At 69.4% G+C, this 10,301-nt stretch overlaps 2 protein-coding genes across 3 annotated transcripts; both read right to left on the bottom strand.

Annotated features, from left to right (window-relative positions):
- Nucleotides 1-841: 841 nt before the first annotated feature.
- GP1BB (glycoprotein Ib platelet subunit beta) lies at nt 842-2,204 on the bottom strand. Its single transcript, XM_020903408.2, has one exon. The coding sequence runs from the start codon at nt 2,202-2,204 to the stop codon at nt 1,053-1,055; it is 1,152 nt and encodes a 383-aa protein (XP_020759067.2). The 3' UTR covers nt 842-1,052.
- Nucleotides 2,109-9,813, bottom strand: SEPTIN5 (septin 5). 2 transcript variants are annotated; one of them, XM_020903482.2, is made up of 12 exons: nt 9,659-9,813; nt 9,503-9,513; nt 5,460-5,556; nt 5,279-5,365; nt 4,958-5,081; nt 4,747-4,881; nt 4,526-4,643; nt 4,334-4,435; nt 3,781-3,877; nt 3,561-3,696; nt 3,345-3,447; nt 2,109-3,087 (listed from the first exon to the last, which is right to left on the bottom strand). In XM_020903482.2, exons 1-12 carry the CDS (start codon nt 9,699-9,701, stop codon nt 3,031-3,033), a joined length of 1,110 nt encoding a protein of 369 aa, XP_020759141.1. In that variant the 5' UTR covers nt 9,702-9,813; the 3' UTR covers nt 2,109-3,030. The 2 variants fall into 2 exon arrangements, with proteins under 2 accessions (XP_020759141.1, XP_020759142.1); XM_020903483.2 differs by lacking the exons at nt 9,503-9,513; nt 9,659-9,813 and adding an exon at nt 6,157-6,584.
- Nucleotides 9,814-10,301: the final 488 nt, after the last annotated feature.

Below are 10,301 nucleotides of genomic sequence, written 5' to 3'. Positions count from 1 at the left end.
TCTTCCTGGGCCAGGCAGCCGGGGCTCAGGCCCCAGGCTCCTCTTCAGCGGCCTTCATTGTTCACAGGGCCAGACAGGTGGGGGCCACATCTAGAGCGGAAGTGGGGAAAGCATCGCCCTCTCTCTGAGGCCGCCAGGCCCAGCTTAGCAGCCTGAGCCACACTGGGGCACGTACTCAGGACTTTCCAGGCCCTGGTGGCTCAGCCTGGATCCAGGGCTGGGACGGGGAAGACCAGGGCCTGAGAAGCAGTCAGGGATACCTTCCTGCAGGAGGTGGCAGCCAGGTGGAGGACACAATTCAGAGACCCTGCAACCCCCTGTGCCTCCTCACCCCTGCAAGGAACTTCTGTGGACCCCAGCTTGCAAGGCTCACCTCCTCCTCACCTGCTCTCCAGACCTTCTCACTCAAATGTCCAGGAAGGTGCCGCTGGGGCCCCTGACCGCCCTCACCATCCCTGGTCCAACGCACTCCTGATGCTTTGAGGCACCTCACACCCTGAACCATCCTTGGAGCCACTTGGCAGACCTACCCTGGCGCCCAGAAACCTCCACTCTGAGCACGTGCTTTCGGCACAGGCACCGCCCATGGGGTTCCCACTGTCCCCACACTGTCCTCACCCCCACCCCCAAGGTGGGCACTGTTCTTCCAGCCCGTCCATACCTCCCCACTTGAACTTTGGGGAGAGTCCGGGGCGGGCAAGTTGGCTTGCTGACCCCTGTGCCCCCACCAGGAGGTGATTTGGGGTGTATGAGCTGCCGGGTGGGAACCAGCCCTGGGAGCTGTTTCTGGGTTTGGGAAGGGGATTCTGCGTTAAGAATCAAGGGGATTCTGTGCAGATCGGTCGGATGGTGAGCAGGGTTTATTGGCACTGCAGATAGCATGGAGGGCTCCACGGGCCTGGGCAGCGCCTTCCTCCAGGCCCTCCTCGGTCCAGGTCCAGGGCGTTGGTGCGTGTGGCCAGCGGTGCGCGCAGCAGTCAGGCCCCTGAGCGGGAGGCAGGTCTGGGAGATCGTGAGGACAGGGGTAGGGGGGCCGGCCGCACGGTTCAGCGTCAGTCGCTCGGCTCGGGGGTCGCGCGCTCGGCAGCCAGCGGGGCGCTCAGTGGCCTCTGTCGGGTGGCGCGAGCGCGCAGGCTCCGCAGGCGGCACAGCAGCAGCGCCAGCAGCAGCGCATGCAGCAGCCCGAGGACGAGCAGCAGGAGCTGCGCCGCCAGCGCCCCGCGGCAGAGCGCGCCGGGCGGGCAGGTGGCGCGCAGCTCGTCCTCCGCCAGGTAGGGCAGCAGGCGGCCCCGCAGCGCGGGGGGCGCGGCACAGCGCAGGTCGCGGTAGGGCTCGCGCTCTGGCCGGCCAGCCAGCCAGGCCCGCAGGGGCAGCAGGTGGCAGTCGCAGCGCCAGGGGTTGGCGCCCAGGTGTGCGCTGCGCAGCACCGGCAGCGCGTCCAGCAGCCCCGGCGGCAGCGCCGTCAGGTTGTTGCCGGTCAGCACCAGCTCGGTCGTGTCCGGCGGGAAGGCGGGCGGCAGCGAGGCCCACGTCAGCCCGCGGCGCCCGCAGTCCACGCGCGTCCCCGCGCAGCGACACGGGGCGGGACAGCCTGCGGCCGGGCGGCCCGGCGGCGAGAGCAGCAGAAGCAGCAGGCTCAGCGCCCCGCGCGGCCCTGGAAGGGAAGCGCCGCGGTGAGCCCAGCCCGCGGTGTCCCGGGCGGGATCGCCACCGCCCGCCAGCCTTTCCACCCGCCTGCCGGCTGGAAGGGTCCTCCAGGTCTGCTCCGAACCGCTCTGACTGCAGCCCAGAGGACCGAGAGCCTCCCCGCCGATGTACTCGGGGAGCGGGCGGCCCGGGCAGACCCGACTCACCGAAGCCCATGGCGAGAGGTTGGCGACCGGGCGAGCTCTGGAGCGCCAGGCGGCGGTCGCAGGACCGGGCGATAAGGCCGCCCCGCCCCTGCCCGGCCCTGGCGCGCCCTCCGAACCGACCACAACGCGGCCACCCGGCCAGAAATAACCCCGAGGCCGAGCCACCGGCACAGATAGAGCGCTATCGCCGGGTCGCCGGCCGACCGGGTTTCCGGCCCCTCGCTCCTGGGGCGCACAGACCACTCGGACACCCTCTTCGACGCTCACCAACATTGTTCTCCTGTCACCAGGACAGGGCGCAGCATTCACAACGGAACACACTGGAGAATGGGGCTCGGAGCCAGGGATCATGCGGGTGGAGGGACAGGGACCAGGGACTCGGGAACCCAGGGCGACAGTGCTGCTGGGGAGAGCGGGCCTCCCGCCACTGATGGGCAAAAACGGTGGTGGGACAGGGACGAGAGTGGCCAGTTTGCCGACCACCCGCTGCTTCTGGAGCCCCCCGGGGCCAGGCCAGGCCGTGGGGGAGGGGTGCCGGCATTCACAGCGAAGCCCAGCCACGTTACTGCCCCCAGCAGCCAGCTGACCTCCTTAGGTTCGGACGGAGCCTAATCCCTTCCGCTCCCAACCTGTGTGCAGAGGTGCCTGGAGAGTGGGGGAAGGGGTAAGAAAGACCCAGCCCACGGGGGCCCAAAGGGAGGCTCCGAATCGGGAAACAGGCCAGGGTCCCGGGGATCAGCCTCCCACCCCCACCTCCACTCTGCCTTGGTTCTCCCGTCCGTATAAGTAGGGCCTGGAGTCAGTGCAGTGACCTTCCGGTTGAGGGCAGATTTCAGAAGTCACCACCCAACTTAGATCCAGCGCCCCAAGGCCAGAGAGGGCTGTATGTGGGGGGAGGGGCCCCACCGTCCAGGCCCCTGGGAAGCAGATACAAACGAGGGGAGGGGCCGATGCTGAGAATAAATTAGGGTTGGCTGGGGGTTGTGACCCAGCGTCTCTGAGAACAGGAGGGAAAAAAAACTAGGTCTGGGCCACTCTGGGGTGGGGGGGTCGCGCCAGGGCCTATGGGCGATCCAGACGAATCCGGCGTCGAGTCCAGGCCCGTCAGGGTCCAGGGGTGGGAAGGGCCAGCCCGGAAGCCGGCAGGATAGTCATGGCACGTGGGATTGCAGCGGGGTCACTGGTCCTGCATCTGCTGCTTCATTTTCTGCAGCATCTCTTGCATCCGCCTTAGCTGGGAGGGGGCAGGAGGGACAGGGGGTGGTGTGAGCGAGCGGTGGGTGGGGCCTGCCACCCCCACCCCCCCCCCGCACCCAACCTGGCTCCTCCCCTCTCCCCGCCCACTCGGACTGGCTCCGCCTCACCCCGCCCACCCAGCCTGGCCCCGCCTCCACTCCCCGCCCACCAGCCTGGCTCCGCCCCATCCAGCCAGCCTGGCTCCTCCCCTCTCCCCACCCACTCGGACTGGCTCCGCCCCCACTCCCCGCCCACCTCCTCATCTTTCATCCTGATGAGCTTTTCAGTCTCAGCGTCGGGCGTGGGCAGCGGCAGGATGGGTATTGGGCTCTCCATGCGGCTGTCCTGCGTCAGCTTGCTGCAGGGTGGACAGCGGGGACAAGGCTGCTGGGGGCCGGGTTGACCCTCGACACCAGCACAGTCCTGCAGCTCTCACACCTCTGGGCGGGGGCAGGGGGCGGGGGCACGCACCTGGTCATCTGCTGGATGCAGTGTGCGCGGTAGTTCTCGTAGTGCACGTCGCAGGTCACGTCCTTGAGGTCGTGCATGTGCGTGCGGATCAGCATGTTGCGAAGCTTCACGAAGTCGCAGTGCGCCTGGTTCTCCACTGCGGGCAGGGGTGGCCCGTGAGTGGGCCGCCGGCCTGGGGGAGCCTTCCCACCCTAAGGCTGTGCCCCAGACCTGGACTCACCCTCCACGATCCCCCAAGGGTACAGACGTCCCCGGACCCGCTGCCCCTTGGCCTCCACCACCGTGTTGCTGCCGATAACAGCGAAGGGTGCGCTCTCCTGGGGGGCGGGGGGCAGGTGCAAGGGCTCATGCCCAGTTAGCATGGGCATGAGGTGCAGTGCAAGAGGGGCCTGGGCACACTGCACCTGATCCGCCTCTCCAGTGTCCCCAACAACAACCTCTCCCCAAAGAGATCCTTTCGTCCCCACCTCGGGCCTCTCTGTTGCCAGCTGAAGCCAGAGCTGGTGCTGCTTACATGGAGGGCTTCTGCTGAGCTGTGCCCAGTCAGATGTACCCTCCCCACGTGGTAACCCTCCCCCTCCTTCCCCAGAGCGGAGCCCGTACCGCCTGTTAGCGGGGTGAAGGGCCCACCCTGGTCCTGGCCCAGTGGCCACTTGTCCCCAGCTTGGCTTTTCCTGGGGCTCCAAGGGCCCCAGTTCAGACCAGGGCCACAGCCCTCCTCTAGACCCCGTGTACAGTGGCCCCTGGGGTCCCCCCAAGCGCTGCAGGCTCACCTTCAGTTCCCGGTCCTGCTGCTTGAAGTCCTCATCCTCATCCGAGTCACACTCAGGAAACTGGTACACATGGATCCCAAACTTGTCGATCTCCTCCCGGATCTGCAGCCAGCGAGGGCTGTCAGGGGAGGGGCCGGTGGCCTCCGTCCCCCCCGAGCCCCACGCGGACCCCCCCCAGCCCCGCAGGCTCACCCGCTCTTTCAGCTTGCGGATCTCCCCAGGGACAAGACAGTCGGCCTTGGCGATGAGGGGCACGATGTTCACCTTCTCATGCAGGGCCTTCATGAAGCCCACGTCCACTGGCCGCAGCCTGTGAGGGGGACCAGGGTGAGGGGCTCGTGGGGTGGGAGCGGCGGGAGGGGGTGCCCAAGGAACAGGCAGGCCAGGCCCCCTGGCCCAGGGCAGCCACCTACCCGTGCCCAAAAGGGGAGATGAAGTACAGGCAGCAGTGCACACGGTTGTCCTGGATGTTCTTGCGGTTGAGGCCACTCTCGTCCCGGAAATACTGCTCAAACTGCTGGTCCACATAGTCGGTGATGGGCTTCCAGCTGGGGGTAGGGGGGCACATGAGGCCAGCCGGGCTGGGAGCTGGGGGCTAGGGCAGCCTGGGCAAGCCTTCCTCACCACTCAGAGTTGTTGACGGCATCCCCAAAGCCTGGTGTGTCCACGATGGTGAGCTTCAGCTTCACTCCCTTCTCTTCAATGTCCACCGTGTGCTTTAGGATCTCAACCGTCTGGCTGATGCGTTCTGGGGCCGGAGGCGGGGTGGTGGTGGTGTAGAGTGGCTTCTGCGGCCCTGACTCCCACCCTCGGGCATCCCAGACCCTCCCAGGTTACGTGGCCTGGTGGTAGTCTGGACCCATGCTTCGGGGAGAGAGGATCAGGGATGGACCTGGAAGGGGCCCTCGAAAGGGTCACCCAGCAGGGGGCGTGGGGCCCACTCACCCTCAGCACTCAGCAGTTTCCGCTCCTTGTAGAGGTCGGTCAGGAAGAGGCTGTGGACCAGTGTGGACTTCCCCAGGCCTGACTCCCCTGCCCACAGATGCAGTGGGGAGGTCAGGTCCCAGGCCCCAGACGGAGCCTGGCTGCCCGTGCCCCTGCCCGCCCTGGGGCCTGGTGCGCTCACCGGCCACCATGAGCGTGAAGTCGAAGCCCTTCTTCACAGACTTGCGGTGCACCTGGTTAGGCAGCGTGGCGAAGCCCACGTACTGCTTGTCGATGTCCTGGACAGGGGTGGGGCAGGTCAGGGGCATGCTCGGGTTCCCGGGGCAGCCCCGGGCCCTGCCCCTACAGAGTTCAGGCCAGGAGGGCAGCAGGGCAGGGTACCCCGGGGAAGGGGCATCTCAGTGGTAGCCGCGGGCGAGGGCCTGTGGGCAAAGGCCCCCCCGAGGTGGAAGGCGGGTGGGCATGGAGGGTGGTGGTGCCTCCAAGGGCTTCACAGAGATCGAGTCTGTGCCCGGAGCGGGGCAACAGGCACATCCAGTGAGGCCAGTGTCCTGGGTGGGGGGCAGAGGGCACCAGGACCCAGGACCCCTCAGACATGCCCAAGGCCCTCCGAAGCTGGAGAGGCCCCCGCCTCAATACTCATCCCTCCGTGAAAGTGGGGGGTGGGAGGCCCCATCTGGCCCTAATCCAGCCGCGGGGGCGGCTGGCAGCAGCAACAGCAGAACTGGGGCTATTTATAGACAGCAGCCCCCGGCCTCCCCGCGGTCCCCAGCGCCCAACTCAGGACCCCAGGGCCCTGCGGCCCCCGTCATATCCCCAGTCCCGGCACCGGGGTGGGCGCGCGCTGACCCACTTTCCACGCCCCGCTCCACACACACCTTGAGCCGCCTCTGGGCCTGGGTCCGCGGCGATAGCAGCGGCTCCACCAGGCGGTCCTGGGGTGCTGCCAGCGAGTCCATCCCCGCCAGCCTGGGACCGTGCGGGCCGCGCTGGGGCCCAGAGGGTCAGGCCCGCCCGCCGCCAGGCGTGTTCTCGCCCCCGGGGCGCACGGACGCGGGCACCGGGGCCCGGGGCAGGGTGGTGCTCACGTGATGCGCGACCCCGAGGCCCCCCTCGAGCCGTGTGTCCGGCCCCAGACGGCCCGCCCCAGGCACAAGCGGGTCCCTGCGCCTGACGGGAGCGCGCGGTCTCCGGGAGACGGTCGCCTGGAAATGAGGCCGCGCGGGCGGAGCCACCGGAGCGGAGGAGGGCAGGGCCCAGCCCCGCGGGCTGGCGGGCGGCTGCGCGCGGAGCGGCGCGGCTCGGGCCGTCAGCCCGGCGACTGCACGGCGGGGGCCGGTCCACGGCGGGTCCGCGCCACCGCGCCCGCCGCCAGAGGGAGCCCCATCCGCGCGCTCCCGCCCGGCCCCCCGAAACTCCTCACAAACGCACCCCTCCCTGCGCGGCCCGCCCCCCGCATGTGGCCGGAGAAGGTTTACGCCGCGGCCGCCGAGACCAGCGGGGAACCTGCGAGGGCAGAGCCCCGCTCCCCACCCAGGCCCGCCTCGGGCGGGAGGGGGCGGTCAGAGCCCGAGATGTCCGCCCCCGATCCCCTCTGCAAACGCGGAAGCTGTGGCCCATGGGTGGCTCCCCACACCCGCCGGCCAGCCCTGCTGGCCACACAGCCGCTGCCAGCCGAGGAGGGCTGATGGAGCGGACCCCTCACCAGGGTCTGTCAGGGGACGCTCTGTCTCAGCTTCCATCCTGCCCTCACCCCCAGGGCTGGGCAATAGGGGGCCTGGGGGGCTCCAGCCAGCTCCGGCCTCTTGCCTGTACCGCGATGCCAGGGACCAAGGGGGTCTCCCGAGCCCACAAACCCGGCCTTGCCCCCACCCCGCAGGCCCCCACCAGAATCTGAACAGGCCAGACCAATGGGAAGGAGCTGGGCATCCAAAGAGGTGGACACACTCTGAACTCTGTCAGTAGGGCTGGGAGGCCCCCACACCCCTACCTGCCCTCCCTTCCTGGCTCCCCACTCAAGGGGCCTCTGTCCCCCAGTCCAGGCCAGAGCTGCTGCCGTGGGGCCTGGAGGCCGCTGGCACCTGGGGAGGAGGGGTGGGTCCACTGCTGGGAACAGGGGCGCCTTTCATCCAAGAGGACAGTGGGGGGAGCCACAAGCCGCAGCCCGGCCGCCTGCCCTGGTTCCAAGAAAGCATCCGCCACGTGGACCTGTGGGGGGCCTCCGGGCTGAGTATCCCCCCGCCTCCAACCCTGGGCTCCACCTTAGACACGGCTTCTAGGCCCAGCTCCCGCCGGGTGGACAAGCCGACGTCTTGGGCCTGGGGCGCCTCCAAGGACAGAGCCAGGCCTGGCCTCAGCGCCCTACAACCTGGGGCCTGAAGGATGCACTGCCCAGACAGCCTCGGTTTGCACGCTGGTAAGGCACAGCCTCGGGAGGCCCAGGACAGGGAACAAGCCCAGCCACTGCCGGCCCAGCCCGCGTCCCACCTCATCCGCACAGGGCTGGGGATTCCCTGGGGGTCCCCAAGGAGAGGGCCCTGACACCCGCTTTGTCTGGTCCCCGAGGCACAACAGACACTGATGAGGACTCCTGGAGTCGCAGACATGCCTCGCCCACCTCCTCCCTACCGCCTGCTGCCTGACACTCTCGAGGCGTTTTCTTTCTTAGAATCTCCCCGTCAGCTCCAGGGACAGGAGCCAGAGCCAGTGGAGCTACCAAGCTGAGACGGGGTGCAGTGGGGAGGGCACAGAGGAGCACCAGAGCCTCCCAACCCGTGCCTGAGATGGTGGGCACAGAGGGGTCCATAGAGTCCCCCCTCCCCCCGGTGCCTGAGATGGTGGGCACAGAGGGGTCCACAGAGCCCCCTCTTTCCTGGAGGAGTGACAGGCTGAGGCTCAGAACACCAACAATGGAACAGTGAAGACCCACGGGGAGCCTGTCCCAAACGCCTGGCTCCTGGCCCCCATCCGGGGTTATCCTACACCCCACCTGCATCACACCCTCTGCCTCGGGCCCCGGGGGCAGGCATGGGTGAGGCTGGTCCTAGCTGAGCTCCAGGAGGGGCTGGAGCCCCAGAATGGGACCCCAAGTGCCCCCAGGCCTCGGAGCAGCGGGGGGGCCGGTCTCCCGGGTCTTCCCCCTGTCTGTCCCTGAACAATGGCGGGCTGGCGGGCTGGCCTTGTGTCTCCTGCATTGTTCGACCCGCAGAATGAGCAGGCAGCTCCCGGCCCCGGCTCCCCGGGGAGACCCTCGCTGGCAGGGTGAGGATGACAGGCCCCTCCCCACGAGCCTCGCCCAGCCCAGGGCACAACCGGCGACTCCCAGCCCCCACCCCACCTGCCAGGCCGCTCCGCCCGCCTGCCACACCTGGGCCAATACTGTGGGGTTCCACCCAGGGTGTGAACCCCCATCCCTGACGAGGGCTGCCAAGGCCACCCTGGTGCCCAAGTCGGGCCTTCCTGTTCTGCCCTAAACAAGGCTGCGCTCGAGCAGAGAGACCTCAGCCAGCGGGGCTGTCCCAGGGCCCCAAGCTCCCCCCTGGCGCCCCCCTGCATGGGGTCTCCGCGACATTTAAACCTGATCTCAGCCAGCTTCACAGTGGGCGTCCAGGCGGCCTCCTGTCCAGCACTGTCCACCCGGAGGGTGGGGTCCAGGCCGGCCCTCGGGTGAACCCATTTGTACCTCTTAAGTCAGATGACCCAAGCTGGGCAGGGGGATGACCGAGACCAGGCCCTGGAGACTCCCAGTCTGGGGAAGAGGCCCCAGGTCAGCCCACTCACGTCACTCAGTGGGAAGAGGATGCAGAGAAGCTGGGTGGGGTGGCCGGAGCAGCCGTCTGCGCTCTCCGTGTGGGGCCACTCTGGGACGGCCCTGGCTGCTGGACGCAGACCCCTCCCTCCGCCCATGGCGTTCCATGACCAGGGGCTCCCTCAGGACCCCAGCACGCGGCCTCGGGCCAGTTCAACAAGGAGAGGCCGGCGCTGGACCAGTGGGAGGGGGCACCTGGCCCATCCCCCATCGGGGAGGGGTGCCCGCTGCGCAGGCCGGGGTTAGGATCCAGGACCAGGGCACCGTGCCCCCGCTGCCCCGCAGCACCCGGCTGACGATCGGCTATCGCGACAGGGCGGGATGACGGCGGGCGGGGGCGGGGTCGCGCCGGGGCGCCGCGGTGTTGTTGGCACAATGGGTGACAGCGGGCTGGGGGAGCAGCGGCGCACGCGTACCTGCTTGTCCTCTGCGGGTGTGAGTCGGGTCGGGGGTCGGGTCGGGGTCCAGGGCCGGCCGGCGGGCGGGAGAGAGACCGAGACACACGGTGAGAGGCGCGCGCGGCGGGGACAAAGGCGCGCGCGCGCGCGCAGGCGGGCGGGCGCCGGGCTCACCTGGGGTCGCCAGCTTGCTCTTGTGCCGCAGGCCTGTGCTCATGGTGGCCGCCGGGGGACGTGCGCGCGGGCGGGGCGGCGACGAGCCGAGGCCAAGGCCGGGCTGCGGGGTGACCGGCCCCTCCGCGCCGCCGCCCTCCCCGCCCGCGCGCCCGCCAGCCAATCGGCGCCCGCCGCGCCCACGCGCGACCCGGCGCGGCCGGCGGGGGCGGGGACCCGGGCGCCCCCACCGCCCCGCGCCCGGGGCCTGGGGCGACGCCCTCCCTTCCCGCCGGCCGGGCGCCGGGGCACCCGAGACCCGCGCTGCGCTCGGCCCCCGTGACCGTGGCCGCTGTCCACCCCCTCTCCTCCCTGCCTAGGCCCCCGGGCCCCCAACACCGTCCCTAACCGATCCCCGGCCCCCTACCCAGACCCCGGCTCTGACTCCTCCACCCTCATGGGACCTCCGACCACACCTGACCTCTGATCATCCTTGGTGTGGCCCCCCCGTAGAGCCCCCAGAGGCTCCGGTCTCATACATGCTCCACCACCACCCTCAGCAGGCAGGCTCTGCCCAGCTGAGGTCAGGGCATGCCCCCCACCTCATCAGGGTGGATGCCAGGGGCTTTGGCCTGCAGAGCCCGGCTCCAGGCCGTGTCAGGGC

The sequence above is a fragment of the Odocoileus virginianus genome, chromosome 12 (assembly GCF_023699985.2).
Source record: "Odocoileus virginianus isolate 20LAN1187 ecotype Illinois chromosome 12, Ovbor_1.2, whole genome shotgun sequence".
NCBI lineage: Eukaryota > Metazoa > Chordata > Mammalia > Artiodactyla > Cervidae > Odocoileus > Odocoileus virginianus.
Note: the sequence above shows the minus strand (reverse complement) of the source record. Positions and strands in the feature narration are given on the sequence as shown.

Coding starts and splice junctions, on each gene's coding strand:
- GP1BB (XM_020903408.2), bottom strand. CDS start 2,204: ATGATCCCTGGCTCCGAGCCCCATTCTCCAGTGTGTTCCGTTGTGAAT.
- SEPTIN5 (XM_020903483.2), bottom strand. CDS start 6,237: ATGGACTCGCTGGCAGCACCCCAGGACCGCCTGGTGGAGCCGCTGCTA. Junction 5,366..5,459: donor CTTCACGCTCATGGTGGCCG/GTGAGCGCACCA, acceptor ATCTGTGGGCAG/GGGAGTCAGGCCTGGGGAAG. Junction 3,448..3,560: donor TGCATCCAGCAGATGACCAG/GTGCGTGCCCCC, acceptor TCCACCCTGCAG/CAAGCTGACGCAGGACAGCC.